We start from the raw sequence: 23,264 nt of genomic DNA on the forward strand, positions 1-23,264 counted from the left end.
ATGCTACTGTGAATGAAGCTGTTTTTCATTTTGCTATCGCCTCGTATCATATCGCATGTTGCTGTTAGTTTCGTTATTGTTTGTTGCCTTTGCTCATTATGATTGTTGTTGCTCGTTGTTGGTTGTTGGTTGATTGCCGTTGTTGTTGTTTCTGCTTGTTGCTTGTTGCTGGATTTGTTTCTGTGGGCAAATGCAATTAACCAGCGTCAGACTCGGGCTTTGTGTTGTAATTGCAATTGTCGGCGAGTGGCAGAAGAAGGAGTTGCCATTTCCAAATAGACGCAAACAATATAAACTAACAGTAAAATATATATAGAATCTAACAGTACAAGCGTGAGATGTTGTTGATCTATAACTTGTGATGTTAAATAAATATAGTGAGTAAAGTGGAAGAACAGGACTTTTTTCTCTCAACTTCTGTCTAGATTTTTTAGAGATTGAATGAAATAGAGAGAGAAAAGCAATTGCATAAGATAGAGCTAAAAAGAGAGAAAGAATTAAATAAGGAGATAGGAACAAACCTTTGAAAAGAGAGATAGAGAGAAATCGAGAGATGAAAGATGTTGTTATAGATAAAAAAAACCATTATACCCTGATTTCTCATTTTCAATGGGTTCAGGATATAAAATGAGAAAGATATAAACTTGAACAAGTAAAGCAGAAACAAAATGATGTAGCGAGACAGAGACAGAGAGAAAAAGAGGGAGAGAGATAAAGAGGGAGAGAGAGAGAGAAAGAGAGAGATAGAGAGAGAGAAAAAAAGAGGGAGAGAGAAAGAGAGAGAGCAAGAGCTTTTGTGGAATAATGAGCTATGATAGACATAAATGAAAAGGAATATAGTATATATGGTAATACAGTAAGGTAATAGGGAGAGAGAGAGAAAGAGAGATATAGAGAGAGATTGTGAGATTGAAGTACAGAATGCTATTAAAGTAACATTTTAATATTGTCGGTTATATTAATTCTTATTAGAATATTCTTATATGCAAAACCAACATATTTGTAATACTCTCATTTCTTTATTTATCAGTTTGTATTACATGTTAATATTTAGGCAATAATAATATTTTTGCTTAAAGACTTTGCTTAAAAATTCGATAGGCATTTCACGAATTTCCCAATGTTCTATTAATATCTGTTTATATCCTTACTCCAGTTTACTTTCTGAGCTCTGTGGGTCAATCATTCAATAATCGGAGTAATTCCATTCCCACGTCCAAGTGGCCATTCATTTAGCCGATGCACAAACCTTTCCCATTGCCTGACATGCGATTCACTTGTTCGCTTCTGTTATTGTTGATTGTTGTTGATTGTTTTTTAACAAATATTGTTTTTTTTTTTTGTTTTTTTGTTTTTGCGATGATGTGAAGAGCGCGAGGCCTGACAGATCGTTTGGTCGACTGACTGCCTGATGGCCTGTTGAAGCGAGGGACTTTGCATTGTGTTGTTGTTGTTGTTGCTGTTGTTGTGGGGCCACTTGAAACCGGCGGCTGTCGCACTTCACTTCACTCTGCAATCTGAATGTTTTTAATGCCTCACAGAAAAAAATTCTTTTAAATAAAAAAAAAAAAAAAAAAAAAAAAAAAACGAAAAGAAACCAAAATCAACGAAAGGCATGTATTCCATGTGCTTATAAAAAGCTTCCGTATAGCCTTTTTGCAAATATTTACAGTTTGTTTTATATTTAATTACGAATATGCGAAAAGCGAAAACTGACGAAGCAGCACAGCTGCAGCAGCAAAGCAGAGGGAGAGAGAGTGAGAGAGACGGGAACAAGGCATAAAAATTAAATGTAAACTGCTGCAGCTGAGAGAGAGAGAGAGTGAGAGAGAGGGAGAGTGAGGGAGAAGGAGCAGAGCAGGCATAAAATCAAAATGTAAACTGATAGCCGAAGCAGCAGCAGCGGCAGCTGAAGGGCAGCTTTTAAGCTGACAGTGCCTCTCAAACTGTGCTCAAGCGTCAGGCTCAGGTTGATTGTCTTTTTTTTTTAGTCTTTGTTGTTGTTGTTTTTTGCTGCTGTTGGTGCTGCTGCTGACACTGCGGTAGGTTGTTTGCTTTTCGGCTGTCTCTCACTTTGTTTTGTTTTTGTTTTTGTTGTTTTTTTTCGGGTTGAAGACAGCTTGCCTAAGTGGCTTTAGTCGATAGACTGTGGAAGTGCGGGCACCGTTAGACGCTCTGCTGGCGTTTTTTGCGACAGCGTGTGAACGAGACTAAGAACCAGAAGTTCGCTTAGCCCTAAAGCAAATATCGTAAATAGAGTTTTAGTATTTAGCACCAAAGCCAGCAAATTTATTGGAAGAACAAAATTTACATATTTGTTTTAATTTACATAAATACCTCATATTTATTTATTTTATTAATTTTTTTTTTGGTAATCATTATATTTAAAATAATTTTTTATATAAATGTACATTTCTTTTAATAAATCATTTACATAATTTTTTTTTTCTTTGCGTTTGCTTGCTTTGCTTATTTAAAATATATCAACTAAGGATTTCCTACCTTTTTTGATTTTATAAATTCATTTTAATAATTTTTAAAATACAAATCTGATAGCAATCGCTTTAGTTCTTTGCAAAATCTTAAGTCGTATACCCTAGGTCAAATAAATCAAGTTCTATTTAAAAAAAAATACTATACAATTCCAGTTATATTACATCCACCAGTGTACATATATAATATATTATCTGTACGCTATTAATAGATTTTAATTAATTGTAATTGCTTTATTTATTAATTAGTTTAATCTTAATCGCTTACGTCCAGCCATAAATCATCTTCTCTCAGTTGTTTACTGCACTCGCATTCCTTCTTTTATTATCGCAGCTGCCTGGTCCTGCTTTAAGCCCAAAATACCTGCAGCTTATGGCCAATTGCTCGTTAATATTTTGAGCATTTATCTGAACAATACTTAGTCAGGGCTATGCCAAACTTCAGGCGCTAATCTTCATCGAGCAAAAAAAAAAAAAGAAAGAAAAAAAAGCGATGTAATTCAAGTTCCAAATTGAAGACCAAGTTGAGGCTTATGCTGAATCCCTTTTGGCCAGGGTGCAGCCCATTATGAGCATTGCCCACTGCCCAATGCCCATTGCCCATTGCCTGTTGGCTGATCAATCGTACAATTGAGTAAAACTCAACTTTATTTGCCGTACTTGCAACAGGCGACGCTTTTTGCTGCCTCCTGTTGCATGTTGCCCTGGCTGTGGCTCGCCTGGGCTTTGGCTTTGTTGTTTTAATGGCTTTCGCTAACATAAAAGCCATTAAGATAACATTTTTATAGGATTTCAATGGCAGTCACGGCAGCAGCAACTGTTGCTGCTGCTCCTGCTGCATCAGTGGAGGCAACAAAGAAGCTTTTGGCCGTTTTTTATGGGCGCAGCAGCAGCAGCTGCTGTGGCCCTACCACAAGCCACGTCCAAATGTCATTGACTATCAATAGAAGATGCGGCCCTGCACTTGGCAACAGGTTGTTGCCTGTTGCCTGTTGGCTGCTGTTGCTGCTGCTGCTGCTGCTGCCGTTGCTGTTGCTTTGCCTTTGTTTCAACTGCGCCCAGTTAGTTAACCGATGCCCAATGTGCGCTTATTAAACGCAATATTTGTGGCAAGTTGCAGGCTCCTATCTGCAGCCACAGTCTCGGACGCTCCAACTGCAACTGCAACTCCAGCTATCGGCCATCAAGTGCGATTTATTTTTGTTGATTTTTTGCGTGCTGCCTGACTGCCTGGCTGGCTAGCTGCCCGGCTGGCTGGCTGCCCCCAAAAGGGTTTTTTCTTAGTGCTCTGTGGCACTTCCTACTTCCAGGTTTGCAACAATTGCAACATGCCAATCGGGGCAGCATCCCAATGGCCACTGCCCAGTACCCACTGCCCAGTGCCCAGTGTGCTTCGTGCTTCGCGTGCCCTATGCTGCTAGCTCCCCATCGTTTTGCCATAGTCACACTTTTGCACTCTGTTACGACTGCTCAGCGCCCAAGCCCCACTCCAATCACAATGCCACTCGATGATGCAATGCTCTGGCTCTGGCTCTGACCCTGCCACTGCCTCTGGTGGCCAAACAGTGGTCAAATTAATCAGAAAACTTGCAAGTTTTATATTTCAAGTCTTTTAATTTTTAAATGAGAAAAATGAAACAAGAGCTGTTTGTAATCCTTTAAATATTTTTAAAATATATTACCAAATTTAAATACATTTTTTAAGATTATTTTCCTGCTTAAATTCTCCTAAATAAATAAAAAAGGAATAAATGAAAGTTTTATATTTTGTGCATTTAATAAGTATTTATGTATTTAAATATTTATATTTTTTTTATGAAATATTTAAATTTCTAAATAATTTGTATGACTTTTTTATTGAATTTAAATATGAAAAAAATATTAAAAATATCTAAAAATTAAATCCTTAAAAATTTATTAAGTATACTGAATTAAAATTCATGATATATTTATTTAACAATAAATTCAATTTCTTGATTTTAAATCATATTAGGAAATTCTTATATAATTTGAAAAATTAAGTATTTTTTAAAGTATTTTTTATATTATTAATATTTAAATAATTATATTTAAATAATTTATATTTAAATAATTTATATAAATTAATATTCATTTATATACATTTTCATGCAATTTGATGTAAGTTATTATTTATATTTTAATATAAAAAAAAAGTCTTTTATTTCATACCAACTTTGCTTCATATTTTAGCTATTGCATAATTATGTAACCACTGTGCAGCTTTACCACACTTCAACAAATCGCTTCACATTCTTTTTTGCTTAATGTTTCGTTTGGCTTTTTCCTATTTTTTTTTTTATTTAGTTTCATTTTTTTGTTTCATCTTCTATCTCTAATGTCCGACAATAGTTGCCACTTCTTCTTCCTAGTTGGCTTTGGCTTTGTTTTGTTTTAGTTTTTTGCCTTTGTTGTTTTTAGTCTTTTTTGCTTTTCGGGGAGCGTCAAGCCCAAGTGCTGGGCTCTTCAGCTTCAGCTTCAGCTCCAGCTTCCAACTTGGACGATGAAGCTACCCCACATCATCTCCCTGCACACTTCCATTATGCAGCATTATTTGCTGCCAGCTGCTGATATGGAATCCCAAAGAGCGTGAAGTGCAGAGAGAGAGGGGGAGCGGGAGCGGGAGTCTGGCCGAGGGAGTCCCTGCCCTTTGCATTGACCAGCACAAACACATAAATTGCATTTGTCGGTTTGTTGTCGTTTTCATAAATAAGATAAAGATAAACGACCAAGTTGCATATTATTTGTAATTGCATTTGTTGTTGTTGTTGCTGCTGTTGTTGTTGTTGCTGGTTAGACGGTTGTATTGATAGCAACGATGTTAGCAGCATTTGAATTTATTATTGGCTTTGAAGCGGTTTCTTGTTTATGCCTAATGGAGAGCATTAAACGCTAAATCGCCCAACTGAAATGCGTAGCAAATTCGTTTCGTTTTTTCTTTTTTTTCTCCAGCTGGCCTTTTTAAATGAGTTTCCGCAAAGGGACGAAATAACGATGATAAAAAGGCTTAGAACTGGAGTTGCTTGAACGTTTGTTAATCTATGTTTGGAGAGAGATTTAAGTGCGGCAATCAAAAGTCAGCTAAGCTTTTAACTTTAGAATCTATTTAATATCGCTAATAAGTTTAAAGAACTCAAGGTTATTCACTTACTAAAGTTGCAGGAGAGATAGCGGGAGAAATATAGAGAGGGAGATAGAGAAGGAGAAAGTAAGAAAAGAAGAGCGGAAGAGATATATATATGTATATAGGGGAATGTATATATAAGAATAAAATAAGTATAGAAGGTGAAGAGAAAGCTATAAATGACAAGCGAGAGACAGAAACCGAGAGTACGAGAGAGCGGAAACGGGAGAGAGGTGATGAGAGAGAGAGAGAGAGAGAGAGAGAGAGAGAGAGAGAGAGAGAGAGAGAAAAAAACAGAGAGATAGAGAGAGGGAACTGGAGAGAAACTCAAATAGAGACAACGAGAGAGAGTAAGAAATAGGCAAGGAGACAAATTGAGTAAGAGAGAGAGAGCAGCATATAATGAGACAAATTGAGCGACAGAAAGAGAGAAGTAGACAAAAAGGAAAATTGAGTGATAGAGAGAGAGAGAGATACATTTATTTATGTAAATAAATAGTTATAATATATAATGCATGATAGGAAAATCCGAATTTGCCATCTGCCCATAATTCACAAAATTAAAAAATTTTTTTTAAAAAAATTGTATAATATTACAATTCAACAAGAATTTACATATTTACAGAGACATATATGTATGTATGTATACTTACATTTGTATATACAGATATTTATACATACACATATACATATCTCCATATACACTTGCTCATCATCTTCTGATTTCATAATAAATCTGATTTTCACTTTCGGTTTTCAACTCATTTCTCGATGCGAGTTTCCAGCTGCGCCTCTCCTGCCGGCTCTTAAGTATGCCAGACGTCAGTTCGCATTAGCCGAACCGTCCTGCAGTTTGACTGACTTTAAGATACAGAAACAGATACAGATTTGATTGTGATTTTTAGCCAATTTGTGAGCACGTTTATGTTTATTTTTCGTTTACGAGCTTGAGCTCCATTTGCTGGGCTTCACAATATAATAAAATGTGACAGAACTGCGCATAGCTCTGGGCTTTGCTATAATCCTGTCTATATATGTATGTATATGAAGACATGCATATATGTATATTTGTATATGGCCAAGACAACAATTTATTGTTGGCTTATATAAATGTGAAATTAATTGCTTAATTTAGTGGAATGGATTGTGAGAGTTTCTGAAAAACATGAAAAACAAAACAGATACCAGCTAAAAGCCACTTTTGCTTTTCATATTCGCGGAGCTCTTGAGCTCGCACAGTTGGCCGTCTGACAGTTTTATCACATTATTAATAAGAAATAGAGCTCCAACAGAAAAACCAACAACAACAAAAACAACCTCATTTACAAACAACCACATCTACAATAAATACCAGGAACAAGCATTCCACGGCGACTCGTCGAGATCTGCGCGCATCTGTCAAGTTTTCCACGCCCTCGCCTGGTCCAAACTGTCAACGTGGCCATAATTCATAATAAGCGGGCATAGAAGCGGCGCCGATTCCATTCTACATATCGCGCCGGTAGTCAAGTTAAACACGCAGTGGACTCTTCAGATTGAACGACTTGTACATACCCTTTAGATTTTTCTATTGATGTATATTGAAGTAATGATTGGTTCGCAATTTTCAGATTGAGAATTGCATATTTATTAAACAAATAAATATAAAATTTAAAATACATTAAAATAATAATAAATAAATCATTTATTTTGTATTAATATACAAAGTATTAAATAAATAATTTGTTTTGTTTTACAATGTTAATAATACACAAATTATTTATTTTATTTTATATCATATATATTTTGTTTATACTTTATGGAATTCATATGATTAAATTAATATATTAATTAATTTTTTTTACATACTATGTTTCGTATTTTATAATGTTATATTCATATTAAATAAAAAATATAATATTTTAAATTTTATTAATTGTGCTTCTAATTATTTTATATAATATTTTTAATATTAATATATTTTTAGTTTATTGATTTATACTTATTTTTTATGCTTTCCAATATTAGTTTTTATAATGCACCGAAAAATTCATATGAAACATATAATATTATATTTATTATTTTAATTATTGTGCATTATTTCCCTTGAACATTTTTTAACAATCAACATAAAGCTTTTTATACGAATTTATTTTTAACAGATTTTAGCTTTGATTTCTAATTAAACTATTTACAATATAATATCATAATATTCAATGTAAATATGAAACAAATAAAATTGATGGATTATTTTCCACAAAATAAATTTCTGAACTAAAATAGAATAATGCTAAGTGAAGTAAACAAAGAAGTTTTACTTATTGCAGACCTCTCCACTCATATTCATACTTTACAGGGTATTCATGTATTCCATGCAATTGCATCTTCAACAGAATTCCGTCTGCAAATTTGTAAATACATCTATGCATACACATGGCCATTAGCTTATGGGGTATATGACCACAATGCTTTGTCTGCGCTGCTAGTATAAACATCAGATAGAGATACAAATGCAAATATAGCGAGGAGCAGGAGTTGGTGAGGGTTGGCCAGAGAGCATTTAACAAAAGGCAATCGCAAATATTTTTGCAGCAAAAAACCTAAAAAAAAAAAAAAAAACGCACGCAAGAGCAAATTGAAACGGTGTATGAAGAGGAGGGGGTGGGAGAGGGAGCAAGGGGAGGCGGCAGGGCACTCAACTGCTTTGTTGTAACTATATTGTATACACACACACACCAACACACATAAGCTGTGCCTAGGCTACCTTTTGTTATCAGCAAGGCAGGTGATAGAGCAAGAGAGTGAGGAAGGAGGGGGCAGGCAGTGGGAGTGGGAGTGGAGCCTCGCAGTTGAAGCCATGAGCAAATTGTTGACTCAGCGCCGTGCAAATTGTTCAATGCAATTTTTAGTTTAGTGAAACGTTCATTGCGCACATAAAAGATTTATGAATGCAAAAAGGGTTTTTCGCTTTTGGCCGAGGAAGCGAAGCGAATTCGGCACAAATTTGCACAGCGGAAAATGGAAAATGAATTTAAAGTTAAATACAGTTAAAGTTAAAGTTAAAGCTAAATAAAATCTTAAGCAATTACAATATATTTTAATATTATTATAGAATAAAAAATTACTCTTCTTCTTCTTTCAGGTAAATTTTGTAACTTAAAACTGATTTATTATGTATACGTCATGTGACACTTCCTTATGGCCGGGTAAGTTTTTAGAACTCTTTGGAATTACGCTTAGTTTGTTTTATGCTCTGTCTCATATATATGAAATGCAATTTCATCTTCTCATCGTTTCGGAGCCTAATTGAAATTACGTAACGTTCATTGACTTTAGAAATGTCTTGGCCAACCTTCTTTAATTTTGTTTTTCGCATTTCTCATATTTCTATTTCACTTTTATTATTATTCGTTTGCTGTAATACTGGTCGGAGCTCTAATGTAATCGCATTAGTCGACTTTATTCCGCACAACAAAATAGATTTCATTTAGACACGATCATGCCCCATAATAATAAGCAAACGATCTGACTAATGACGAGCCAAAAAAAAAAGTAGAAATAAGAAAAAAAAAAATATCTTTTAGGTAACCAGGTACGAAACGTAAGCTGATAAAAGTCATGTTCGACTAGCGCTGAGCTTCAATTGATGGGCAGCTCGATGTAAGAAGGAAGTTGAAGACCGTAGAGAATGCGTGTGAGGGAGAGAGAGAGAGAGAGTTAGAGAGATGGAACGAGAAACTTACTTTTTGCAAGACGATCTATGGCAAGATTTGTTATTGAACTAAGTTTGACGCAGTGAATAGCTTTGCCAAAGCAGACAGCTGAGATTAGAAATATTAGATTGATTGATTTGAATCGATTTGATTTTATAAAGGTTCGTAGATGGAGTTTAGTTTGAATAGCTGAAATGTTGTTTGATTGAATTGAAAAGTTCATTTACTTTTTGTAATTCATATATGCATATAAATTTGGACATATATAAACAAAGAACAGAGAGAACATCAACATTAACTTTTGCGTTAACACTTGGAGCCTTGGAGATTAACATTATCATTGCATGTTTTTCATATTATTGACATTAATATTTATCTGCACATTAAGAGAATTTTATTACCAACTGTACTTATTCCACTCATTCTGTTAACGAGCTCTGTTAATGTAAATTTTAATTTTAACGTTAATGGGAATGTTCAGGTTCAAGCTTTGTTTACATCAAATATACATATTTATATTTAGACATGCGTAATATTTAAATTATTATCATAAGATGAGATGACTTGCAGAACTATAATATATATCATATCTGGACAATAAATATAAATATTTAAATATTTATATAGAATCAAAGGAGTAGATTCATCTTTAGTTCGTTTGCCAAATCAAGCCGCTTCCTTTGGGTGTGATATTCAGATCATTAAGAAAATTAATAAAAAATATTAAATTTGCTTTATATTATATTTTGTTAAAAATTGTATCACAAATTCATATTCTGTGCATTGGCTGGCAATTCAGACTATTTTGTTATAAATATTTGCCTTGCGCATCTTTTTCAACAAAACTTTGGACCCAAACGAAATCTATCGTACAAAATTATAAAACAAACCTAAATAATAATAAATAACATTTTTTTATTACACTTCATAAGCCTGAAAATTGTACCCATTATAGTTTCAGAAATTTCACAACTATTTAGCAATTTATATATTATTGATCAACCTCTTTTTTTCACTTTTAAGCTTCTAGATTTATATCCCCCTAAACACAATAATTTCATCAAGCATAAAACACGTAATTAGCTGTTTATAGATTGGCATTATAAAAACATTTCATAGCAGAACGACAACAACAACAAAACTTGCTGAGCTCATAAACTATGAAGACAAGAAAAAGAGTTCTAATTGAGCTGCACGATAAATCCAAAGTCGCAAATATATCAGACATAATTAAACTGTTGAACTCGAGAACAGCGCCAAAACCATGAACAAGATTTCCACTTGAAGAGCTCGAAGCGAACGAGTTTTTGTATTATTATGAAAAGGCGCCACGAACGGAACGAAAAATCAACGAAATCGAATTCAATAAATAATAACAATAAATAAATAATAAAAAGTCAAGTAAAGTGTGTGAGAGAGAAAGAAAATAAAATCAAACTCAATGAATGTTGAAGGTCAGAATGCTTAAGCCTTAATCAATATATGAAGACAGTCGCCAAAATATGAATATGTATAGTGTATATACATATATATTTATAAATATATTTATATGTAAGCTACAGCTGGAATGCCCCTAACACAGCCCCTCTACATGGAATCGTATTGAAATTTGTATCGATTGAAATGAATTCTCGAGTCATCATCGCAATTAAATATCAATTGAAATTTACGCGCTTTTATTTTTTCGGGCCTCATAAATTGATATTAATGGCTATTTTTCCCCTTATTTTTTATTTCTCTTGAGATTCCTTAAATAATTTTATTTAGCTGAAATTTGGTTGTGACAAATTTATGCAGACTTTTTGATTAATATTCAATTTCAATTGCTGCGCCCGGCGGAATCCGCTTTTAATCTTTCGTGGGCTATTTATAAAAGCTGAGCAGCAGGATGATCAAATAAGAGTTGTGGGTAAAGAATTTACGATCATGTCATATATTGTCTTGTCTATGGTGTTATTTGAAAGCTACAACTATGTCTTTATATGCGAAATGATATATCAATCACATAAGCTGACTCAGATTTGCTAGCTGTGCTGGGAGGTGACTCGACTTTGGGCGAGAATTTTCTGGGTCTTCTTCAAAGCGGCTTGCTCTAATGGCTAAATTTACTATATTGACCTCACTTGGTCTTCATCTAAATTTGTATTGATCTGATCTTGATCTCAGTGAGATTTGACTTTATCTGTATATTAGTTTAAGATCAATAGAATATATAACTTAAATAGAATTCACTTGTTTGGTTGAATTTAGGCAACATTTTTGTATTTATTTACACACATTTATTTTATCAGCTAACTTATGTTCAATAATTTCACAATAATTTCCTATCGATAACTGGCGAGAGCTGCTGAAATAAATTGATCGAAAATATTATCTCTCTTGTTTGGTTATACTCTACTTTTTTCTCCGCTTTTTGCATGACTTGTCTTATTGCCCTCCTCTTCTGACCGCTTGGCGTATCCATTACGATAGTCTGGTTCAATGATCGCATTTAATGATTTTTGTATGCGAAAATAAGTAGATTTGTAGTTTTTTGTTAAGTGTATATGAAGTACTATATATATGTATATACATTTATATAGTCTTTAGAGATCGTGTGTCTGGACCCGTGCGGAGCTTTCTTTTGTTATTTGCTCAAATCGTGTGGTACATTTGAATGGTTTATTTTTTTTATTTATTTTTTATTTCATTTTTTTTTTTTCTTCTTCTTTGGTGTTGTCTATAGCTGTTGAGTTTGGAGGAGTTGCCTCTTTTGTTATTGCTGTGGCTGTTGCTGTGCTCGGTCCACTCGTGTCTGAGCAGCTTTTTGGCAACTGACTGTTGCTTATTATGCAATGTGGAATGGCACCGAGTGCCGCCTTCATCCACAGCATTGGCTCAGAAAAAAAGCAATTTTTAGCATATTTTTAATTATAGGTTAAAAGAAACTCTCATGTATATACGAAAATAAAACCATAGAACAACACATAGCTCTAGCTACAAATCATTTGCTTGACAGGGCTGCAAAGCCAAGTAGCTCAAGTCGGAGCAACTCTTTGAATCGCTGCTTGTATTGGGGGAAATTCTTTTTTTTTATAAATTACAGTTTATAAAATACAAAATATAATTGATTTATATTTTATTTATTTTTTATTTCTTTTTATAATGTTTATTTTCATTTGATCAATTTGATCGCTAAAAAAATAAAAAATAAAAATAAAATAAATATATTAATAGAAACCCAATTAAGAATTATATTTATATATATATATGTATTTTTTTTATCTAACAATCTTTAATGCATTCTTTTTTTGTAAGAAAAAAACCATCCAGTAATTTCTTTCAGACAAAAAAAAAAAAACAAACAAACAAATTAAACAAAATATACTCCAAATATACTTCACCTTAATTAACAAAAAATACGCTTAAACTTATATTGAATACTCAATCTCAATATGTTTCCGGTGAAACAGTCTAAGCTTTTATTATTTATAAAAATTCTTCCGAGAGCTGTTAATACTAACTAGCTTTACAGTTAATTTTCCATACTATTCTCTAATTTTACTATTAAATTTTATGCATTTAACATGGAAATAATAAATAAAACTTAGAGATCTTAGCACCTATCACGCTCTACCTCGCACACACACATACGCAGTCTCAGTTCGAACCTTATCATAAATTTGTGTCTAGCATAGATATCATCGAAGCTATAAAACGAACCATAAACAAATTGCCAGAGGGTCTAGTTAACTTCTGTTTAAGTGCCAGGCCACCAGGTATATGCCCTATCTCACTCTCACTCCCTTTCGCTCTCTCACACACACACTCTTAACGATGACAATTTTATCCAATTATTGAGCTGACTGACTGTAAAAATTAATACATAAAAATAGCTGGATAGAGAGAGGGAAAAACTTGGAAGATTTCGCATTTGGAAATCGATAATCGGATTGTTAAAGTGCAGAGCGTGTAAACGAGGCATAAAAATTAGCACGGTCTATAAGGGGTTTCAGGCCCTTTTGCCAGCGCAAATCGTAAAACTCGATCGGACATCAAGAATGTGCCATAACCCATAAAACGTATGCAGTTCTTGGTTTCTATTTGCCATTTGATGGCCGTAATTCCAATAAAATTTGATGAGATTCTCTTTTCCGTGAGTTCTTTCGTTTACTTTATTTTTTTTATTTTTTAGTGCCCTTTTAATGAGACACAAAATGGGCAACAAAGTTGAGAAGGCGTCAAATGGGCGTGGCACTTGGCTTGACAACTCAACCCAAGTCCATAAAGCGTGAGAACATTTATCAGTGATATATATATATATGTATGTATGTGTTTGTGTGTATATGGAGGTCGATCGTTATCTGGACTGTAGTAAATCTTCTTCTTTTGAATCGTTTGGCAACAAGTTTGGCATGTAAATTTTTGGCTTTTTGTCTGTTGGCCACAAATATTTGGGCAGCTCAACTTGGCCATAAAGTGATCAGCAACATTTCTCAGAGAAATGGCAAACTGTGTTCAAGTTTTCTATAGGGTATATTGGTATTTAAATGGAATATGGAATATTTAGTCGACATACAGTATATAGATATGATTTGGATATAGATATATATATATATAGATAGGTGAGATATATTAATATTCTAATAACAAATTATACGAAAATTAAATTATACGTCCTTTGTTCTCCATGAATAGTTTTCTGCATTTTGGTATTATTCACATATGTCTTAATATTTCTATATTAAATATATTTAAACAATTCTACTTATTGAACTTGCTACATAAATTTTAAATATTTCGTAGTTCTATAATTCCTAAGGGTATTTAGTGTTCATCTGTTTTGACTCACCTTGCCTATCTATCTCTTGCACTCTCCCTCTCTGTGTCTCTCGCTCTCTCTCTCTCTCTTTTCGTTGTTTATTTTGATTTGCTTCGTCTTCAAATAAATTAGCATGTCCGCAAACTTTGACCCACTTAGATCGGGATTACAGAGCACACACATAGACACATACCCCCACATACGTACCATACATACATACATACATATATTTATACACATGCAAAGTCAGTGTCAGTACCCAATGTCGAGTGTAACAATTTACTCTGAGCAGAGGCCGACAGGTCGTAGGAGTCTCTTTTCTTTCATGCGGATTTCGGGTTTATTGAACTTGATTAGCTACTTGGAATGAATTTGTTTATGTTTTTATACTTTTGTTGTTGTGGGTGCTACGCTTACATCTGATAAATTCGTTTGATGTTTACGTGTTTTTGCGTTTGTTAATTGGCCAAATTGTTAACTGTTGTTAGATTCGACGCCTAAGATAAGAGCGCCTAAAAGGCTTTTGGCCTATATTTGAAAATTATAATTAAGCAGGGAAAATATACAATGAAAATAATTATATTCTTTAATCTAATATATATGTATAAATTAAATATATACGAAAATATAAAAATAAAAATAAAAATAAATAAATAGTCACACTGGTAAAAACAGAAAAATTTCATAAATAATTTTTTAATTTAATTAAAATAAATAAAATTAAAAAAAAAAGTATAAAGCATATACATAAATAAATAATAAATATTAAATATATATTACACATAAAAATGTAATCAAATTTTAAATATAATATTTAAATGTGTAGTATATATAAAAAAAAAATAAATAAATAACTAAAAAAAAAAGCTTTTTAATTAAATAACAAATAAATAAATTTAATAAATAATATATAAAATAATATATTAAATCATAGAAATGTTTGATGAAAACAAATTTTAAATAATTTTTTGTATGAGTATATGAGTAATTTTTAATTCAAGGCAATTTTTAAAAATGTCTAAGCTGATTTGAAAACCTGCATAAAAAGTTAAAAATAGTTCTCATTTATTACAATTTACTTTACGTCTAAAATTTAATTTTATATATTAATAATAAATCATTTAAAATAGAGCTGCCATAAATTCAAGGCCAACTTATTGCAAAAAAAAAAGTACGTTGCTCTCTCTTAATCTCTTTCTCTCTCTCGCTCTCGCTCTGCCACCCACAGCCAAATGACAGTTAATTTATAAAAAAAGACAACAACAACAACAGCATCTGTCAAGCCAGCTCAAGTTCAGTGTCAATGCGTTCGCAGTCGTAAGCGCCAATCGAACTCGAGCATGCAACATGTTCGATCGCGCCGCGCTCTCTTAGCAGAAAACTGAAAGAGAGCGCAAGCATTCTGAGCCGCTCGCTCTCACGCGGCACGCACATTGTAAAGCGCTTACAACTCCAACTATGGACAATGCAAAAACAAGTTCTCGTTGTTGCTGGTGTGTTTTTTTGCAACCTTTTTGTTGCTGTTGTTTTAAGCGACTTTTGTTTACCTTGTGCCTCGTTAAAGATCAGCAACATCTTCGGCTCGTGTGCTCTCTTTGAAACAAAGAGAGCTTGTGTGTGTGAGAGAGAGAGACAGAGAGCGAGCGAGCGCACGCCTGGCCAAACAAGTTGCAGTCGCTGGGTTCTGGACCAGACTCCTACACGGCGTGCTGTTGTTGCTGCCGTTGTTGTTTTCTTTTTATTTAAACTTCTTTTCTTCTTAAGGTTTTTTTTTTGCGCATTTTTTCCTCTGCACTGCCAAGCGAGGCAGCCAGCAGCAGGAAGTTCAGTTTCAGCTCAGTTGAATTTTGCACGTCATCTCAAGCGGTCCTAAATCGTTGCTCGATTTCCAGACTTGCGACGAGCTATACGAAGTCTAAAGAAATTTTTTTGCTGATCTAAAATCTGAATTCTTTTCCACAAATCACAAAATCGCGTCTCGTGGTGCAACATGTCTTACCGCGCCGTGTCCAGTGTTGTATAACAATGAACTGTCGTCGCAGTGTGAGCAAAGTGCAGCTAATTAAATCGAGCAACCTTTAACAAAATAAAGCACAAATATTATTTAATTCATTTTAAATAAATATTAAACAACAAAAAAAAAACATCTACAATATGTATCGCTTGCAAAGACGCGCCGCTCTAATAGCCAAACAAGGTAAAAATAAAACCAAACTAAACAAAAAATCCCCAAAAATAAATAATAATAAATAATAAAGATAAGCTAAACAAATTGATTGTGATTGCAGCAATTCAATTGTAAATATTGTCGCAAAGCCAAAAAAAAAAAGCAAAAAAAACCCAAAAGCAAATTTGACTCATTGCTGAGCCTTTTCTCACATTACTCATACGCAGCGTTAGACACACTCGAGCTATCTGTATATATCTTATATATATATTTGCATATATATATTTATTTATCTTTGTGGTTGCTTTATAAATGCTCTTTTGCGGTTGAGGTGTGGTCAGTGCCATGGCGGATGACTGATCTTTATGGCCCAGCTGCTGACAGATGAGGTAATTGTGCAAGTGATTCAAAATTAAAGCAAAGAAGGCAACAAAAACAGCTGCTCTTGAATTAAATTTAAATGCAATTGCAAATAAAATTAAGGCTAAGAAATTAGGGATTTAATTAAAGCTGACAAGCTTTAGGTTTCTTTAAAAGGTTTCCGCATTAACATTAAAACTTTTAGCCAAGCTTGAAAGCTAAGTTTTTGCATTATAATATTGATTTTAAAAAAATTGTTAGGCTGTAGAAATTTTATGCTTTTTTTTTTTTTAACAGAATATATTTGACATTTCAAGGCTTTCACAAGTCTCAATTCTGTTTACCAAAATTAAAATTGTTCACAATTTTTTTTATATATATAAAAATATTTAAAAGTATTTTTGGGCTTTTCCGTTTGTGACATTTACCAAAATTTAATGTTTTAAATTTTTAATTATACAATACAAAAAAAAAAACAAATAAAATAAATAAAAACAATTATGATTCATGTATGGGGTTTTCATTGTTCCTTGATTAATTTTATTATAAATATTTTTTGTATTGAAAAATAAAAATAAAAATGTGATTTATTATTAAATTTTTAATTTATTATTTTAAAAAACTAGTTTTTACAATGTCAGTCTTTCATAAATTTATTGGTCTTTATTTATTTATTTATTTATTTTTGTTAATATAAATTTATTTATTTATTTATTTATTTTTTTTTTTTAAGACCTAAAAAATAGGATGCTTGGGATTTAACAATTGTGTTTGTGTGTCCAATATTTCTGAATTGATATAACTATAACCATTTTCTGATTATTGTACTTGCCAATTCCCCCCTTTTGCCGTTTCTAATTTGAGAAAATTTTTTACGGTCACAGTAATTTGTAGTTAGTATTTTTTAAGTTTTAAAAGCTTGTATTTTGAATCGTATATTAAGTAATATTATTTTTTTTTTTTTTTTTGTAACTTATTTTTGTTAATTTTTCACAACCGAAATTGGTCCATAGCTTATTTACAAAAGATTCAGTTAGTTTATCGAGTGTTTAAGATTTTAGCATTTGACAGTTCTTCTGGGAATGCTCACATCAATCTCTACAAGCTGTGCTTCAATCACTCAGTCATTCAATGAAGCCAAAAACAAAAATCCATGTCTTTCACAATCTGATTTGCTTGGTCTGCTTGCTAAGTAAATTGTATGGGCCAGTCTGCAGGCCAATTCCTTTCTCTTCCTTTTAGCCATAGACCATGGTGCGGGCCCTAATAGAAACCGTCAACAATTGGCATTAGCTACAGCAACAAAATTCTCAACATCTTCCTTTACTTTCTATACCGCAAAAGAGGAAGAAAAAAAAAAAATACAAAACGATCAAGAGCGAATGGAAAAGCCATGCAATTGGGTCATCAAACAAAACACAGAGACCTCAAACACGAAATGGCAATCATTTTACTTTTTTTTTTATTGCTGTTGTTGTTGTTGTTGTTGTTGTCTTTCTTTCATTTTGATAATAAACAAAGGCAAAGTAAATAATGAAAATAAATAAACAAATGGAAAAACTTATTTACTAGCTTTGGCTAAAAGATGAGCCAACTTGGCTTCGCCTCGAGCATCTTTCTATTTCATTTTCGAGACGAAAGGGATAGAAAACTTGGCCAAGTGAAAGATGGCTCTTGGCTTGGCTCACAGCTGCAACAGCAACAGAATCCCAGTTGCTGCATGTCAATTCCAGATTCGTGGCATATAATTTCATTTAGTCAGTCAGCCAATTGTTGTTGTTGTTGTTGTTGTTGTTATTGTTGTTGCTGCTGATGTTGCTTTGCATGCCAAATGCTGGGCCACAATTTGTCCACACGGACGCGAGCATTTGCCTTTGAAATAAACCAAGTTCAAAGTCGTGCCACAGTAAAAATCTTTCGTTATTAGCCCAAAAGAACTGACGTGGCCAAAGAAGGTCATGGACAGATTTTAGGACCCGGCCTGTGCACGTCGTCTGGCCAACCAGCCCAGCCAGCCAGCCAGCCAACGAGCCAGCCGGTCCAAGTATTCTACTACCACTATTCTTCTCTTAACTTGGCCAATTGACTTGAAAAAGAAAGAAAGATTTATTATTGAAATGCATAAAAATATGGCCAAGGCAATCGATGTTTGCTATATAGGTATATAGGATGATATGTCTCTATATACGTACATATATATTTTATATTTATGGCTAATACTTTCTCAAAAATTATTTAAAGTGCAGACAGCTTAATATTTTATAGCTGTCCATAAAGCCATAAATTAATGAAATATTCTATAATCAATGTATAAGAATAAAATATTATTATTATATATTTTTTTAGTTATTATACTATTTTATTTGTATACATTAATCTTAGAATATTTATTTACGCTTTATACAATTTTTACATAATTTATATAATTATTTTTCATTTAAAATTAAATTTTTTATTGTTTATTATCATTTATTTGACATCTTCTATTAAATTTATCTTGCAATTGTAACGCAATTTTTTTGCGCGCGAATATTTAATTATTAATTTTAATATTTTAATTATTAATATTTTGCATATATAAATGCTGCTGAAGTTTAATCAAATTGTGTTTTTAGCAAAAGAGAAATTTAACTTCAGCAGCTTTAAAATCAGCTGAAGGTTTTTAAATATTTAAATATTTTTGCCATATTATTTTTTTTTTAGTATTTAACTTGGTTTAACATTCATGGGATTCAATTACTCTTAGCTTACATATTTATTTATTATTATTTTTTTTAATATTTGTTATTCATAAAAAAAATTGTATTCAATATATAAAAAAAAAAGTATTTTTATATTTTTAATATTTTATTCACTTTAATTTATAGACAAATACAAATATTTTAGTATAGTTTATTTATTATTATTATTATTATTATTATTATTATTATTATTATTATTATTATTATTATTATTATTATTATTATTATTATTATTATTATTATTATTATTACTATTATTATTATTATTATTATTATTTTTTTTTTTTTTTTTTTTTTTCATTTATTTCTGGAAATAGTCTATAGACTTAATATATAATATTTCAAAAATACATCCCCAATTTTCACCATGTATTGAGCGTAATTTGCATATGATTTATGGACATCTCATCAAGTCATTTGAAGTATATTTTTTCTATGGGCACTTTACAACACTGCATTGACCCAGTGGCAGCTGCTTTAAAGCTGTTCATTGAACGGCGCTGGTCGTATATATTTAATAGCTTCCACCGTTCGTTTTTTTATTGTTGATGGGCATGCCCAGTAGCTGGCTCAATGTTGTTGTTGTGGTTGTTGGTTCTAACTGTTAAGCTAAGGAGTTGTAGTTGATGCTGAGGTCTTATTTAATACGTTTCCTTAAGACGACTGGCGACTACCATTTGACTGGACACGGCCGTCGACGTCAGCTAAATTATATTCACTCTTCTTCTTCTTGTGCTGCTGTTGCTTGTTGCTATTGTTGCTTGATGTTGTCGCTCTTTTATGGCCGAGTTGCACGCATCAGTCAGAAGCAGCTTGTCTGGCAGGCACCCTCTGCATCTGCTGCTGCTATTTTTATGACCTCTGCCAACACTAGAGAAGGAAACAGACTAAGAGACAGAGAGAGACGGCGAGAGACAGTGAGACGCGCCAAACTTATCTAACGCAACTAACTAACTAAGTATCGAGCAATTCTAATCTAATCACATGAGACGAAACGAGACGAGACACTACACAAAGAGTGAGGGCGATGGGGGGGAGCAGATGGAGGTGGATGGTGTCTTGTACGGGACAGACGGGTACCAATGCATTTACCGTAATGTTTGGCTCTCTAACGATGAGCGTGCAACGGTTGTTTTCCCTTTCTGGTCAGCACTCAAAGTTGAGTTGAGTCGATCGTGTGTGCAGAGAAGAAGATGATGAAGAAGAAGAAGAACGACAACAGCAACGGCAGCAGCGCATGCGTGACTGCTCTCACCCCTCTCTCCGCTCTCACTCATTCACTCACTGTGGAGTGCCTGTTCTTAGCTCGAAAGTCTTCCTGTTTCTTGTTCAATCTGCATTTTGCCAATAGCGCCATTTCGCTTACACAGACACTCTCTCTCTCTCTCTCTCTCTCTCTCCTTCATCTCTGTCTCTGTCGACGCGTTGTCTTCGCCTGCGCTCCTCGCCTGCGTCTTTGAGCGTGTGCAGTTAATCAATTATAACGACTCTTGATTTCCTTCCTGATCTAGATTAAGATTTTTATGTGGGTTCAGGTTCGGGTTCGGGCTCGCGTGTCTCCTAACCGAAGACGACGACCATGATACGACGATGAGGACGACTATGACTGGCTTTTACAGTTGCTTCGGTCTGTCTGCAGTGCGATTAAGTCATTGGCTTTGAGTTCATTTGATTCGGTGATTCGCTCATTCGTTCAGTCGTTCACTCAGCCGTTCGCTCAGCCGTTCCAGACGTTCGTTCTGAAGACACCGCAAGTGCGTGTTTTGATGATGGCTTTATCACACTTTTTATAGAGACATTGCAGCTGATTTGCGACTCTTAATTGACTTTTATGTTACCTGTGAAAGGTGTGCACTCTGTTATATAGTTATATATTGTGCGGTTATGGCCAGCACGAGGAAATGAGCGGCACTTATTATGACGGCTTGATCTATTCAAAAGCATCGCGTACATCTGACAAATCCATTAAAATCATAAAAGTGCCCATATCTATTTAGGAAATCGGAGAGCTAGCCGAGATAATCAGAACGTGTTCACTCTTATGTGCTTTGAGGAGACTAAAGAATTTCTCAATGTACTCAAGATCTATTATATACTCCAAGTTTACTGAAGTTATTTTTGACATTTGTCACTCTGTTGCAAAATGAAATATGTTTGCATTTAACGCCTTTCTATGGAATTCTCATGTTTTTAAGTGAGACCTTGAGGAATAATAGGTAGGAACAGTAGCAAGAAAGCAAAAGTAGAGCAGCGAGTAGTAGAAAGGAAAAGATAGTATTGGGGAGGGAGTATATAAATAGGGGAGAGAAGAAGAAGCCTGATAAAGAATGCAGAATGGGAGAAGAGGACAAATATGGAATAGCAGAAGAGGAAGTTAGAGGACGCTGGCAGTTATTAGGAGGGTATAGAAAGTAATGGAGTGTTGAAAATAGAAATGGAAAACTATATATTAGATAATAGTGGGAGCATAGTGGGAGGAATGACTAGAGTTGAAGAAATGAATATGGGCGAAATATATTGGAAGTGTGTGAGAGGGTGAAGTTGATAATGGAAAAAGAGGAGAATATATTTATATCATTAGTAAAAATAGAGTAGCTTAATACAAAGTAAGGAAAGTAGGGAAAGACTTAGGAGGAAGTCAAGTAAAAAGAGGAGCGGTAACCGTATAGGTAGACAAGGCAATATAAGAGAGAGAGAGAGAGTAGTCACATTAGAAGTTGAAGAAGGCCGCGTAATAGAAAAAGAAGAATGTAAGAAGAATAAGAGAACGATATGAAAAGGCATCGAAAGCAGACAGGAAATCAAGGCTCAAGAGAAAATTTATAATGTGAAACTATAATAAAAGAGACGTATAAATGAGGTTTATGATGCATAAAGCAATGCAAGCTTTAAAAAATGCTCATGTACATACTCATACATATATATATATATATACAAACTTGTTTAATGTATGTCATTAGATTATCATCTTTAAGAGAAATCAATCATTTTTCTTAGAATTGCCTTGTCAGTCATACATGAAACATATTTAAGTATATATTTACCATCCTCATCTATATTATTGCAATAAAAGACTTAAGCTCTCTCTCTCTCTTTCTTTCTCTCTCTCTCTCTTTCAATGGCAATTAGCTTTTGTTTGGCTTCAGTCAATTTGCCCAGCACAATTTGCCGATCTTATCTCGAGGCCCAAATAAACATTCACCAGCCAAAGCATCAGAGTTCTATGGGTGCAGCAGCTCCTTGGGATCAACTCCTTTCGACAATAGCCCAGTTTGTTGCTGTTGTTGTTGTTGCTGTTGCCTTTCCCTTTGGCATCATTATGGGCATTTAATTATACCTTTTCTGCACAGACAACATTTACCAAATAAATCACTCAATCAAAAATGCTAGAGGACTGCAACACATGACAGCATAGTTTCCCACCAATCGCTCACAGCAACAGCAACAGTTGCTGCTGCCACTGCTGCTGCTGCCGCTGCTGCAACAGCAACAGTTGGTGCTGCAACACATAAATACATCAGATGTCAAAAAATGAACTTGACTTGCGAGGCAAAGGCACACAGCAGGACAGTAGACTAGCACAGCTCGCCTAAAGGGGCTCCCCAATGGGCTGGGGCTGGGGCTGGCAGTGAGGGGCGATCGGTGGGGGGCGTGTCTGGGAGGCTGGCCACATTAAATAGCAAATAATAAATTAATATGCCGTAAGTTAATAATTACAAGTTGAAGATGTAACAGATTGTGCCGAGATTGTTGGCTACTGTGCGAACAACTCTTTTGCTATCTGTTGCCCTCCTGCTTCTAGTGCTCTCCCTCTTCTTCGTCTCTCTCTCTCTCTCTGTCTCTCTTTGGCGCCCCGCGTCGCTCTGTAG

At 33.8% G+C, this 23,264-nt stretch overlaps 1 protein-coding gene across 2 annotated transcripts in view; it reads left to right on the top strand.

The window, feature by feature from the left end:
* Positions 1-23,264, top strand: part of bbg (PDZ domain-containing protein big bang) — a 171,163-nt gene that overhangs the window by 74,402 nt on the left and 73,497 nt on the right. Inside the window, exon 1 of one of the 2 annotated variants that reach the window (XM_089467016.1) lies at positions 15,951-16,324. The exons of the other annotated variant lie outside the window; for it this stretch is intronic. Coding sequence (XP_089323142.1) covers positions 16,282-16,324 — 43 coding nt within the window. The 5' untranslated portion in view covers positions 15,951-16,281. Of the gene's footprint in view, positions 1-15,950; positions 16,325-23,264 lie in introns of those variants that run through there. 2 annotated transcript variants of the gene reach the window in all.

This window comes from Drosophila arizonae, chromosome 4 (assembly GCF_054131065.1).
Source record: "Drosophila arizonae isolate 15081-1271.41 chromosome 4, UAZ_ARI_1.0, whole genome shotgun sequence".
NCBI classification, from domain to species: Eukaryota; Metazoa; Arthropoda; class Insecta; order Diptera; family Drosophilidae; genus Drosophila; species Drosophila arizonae.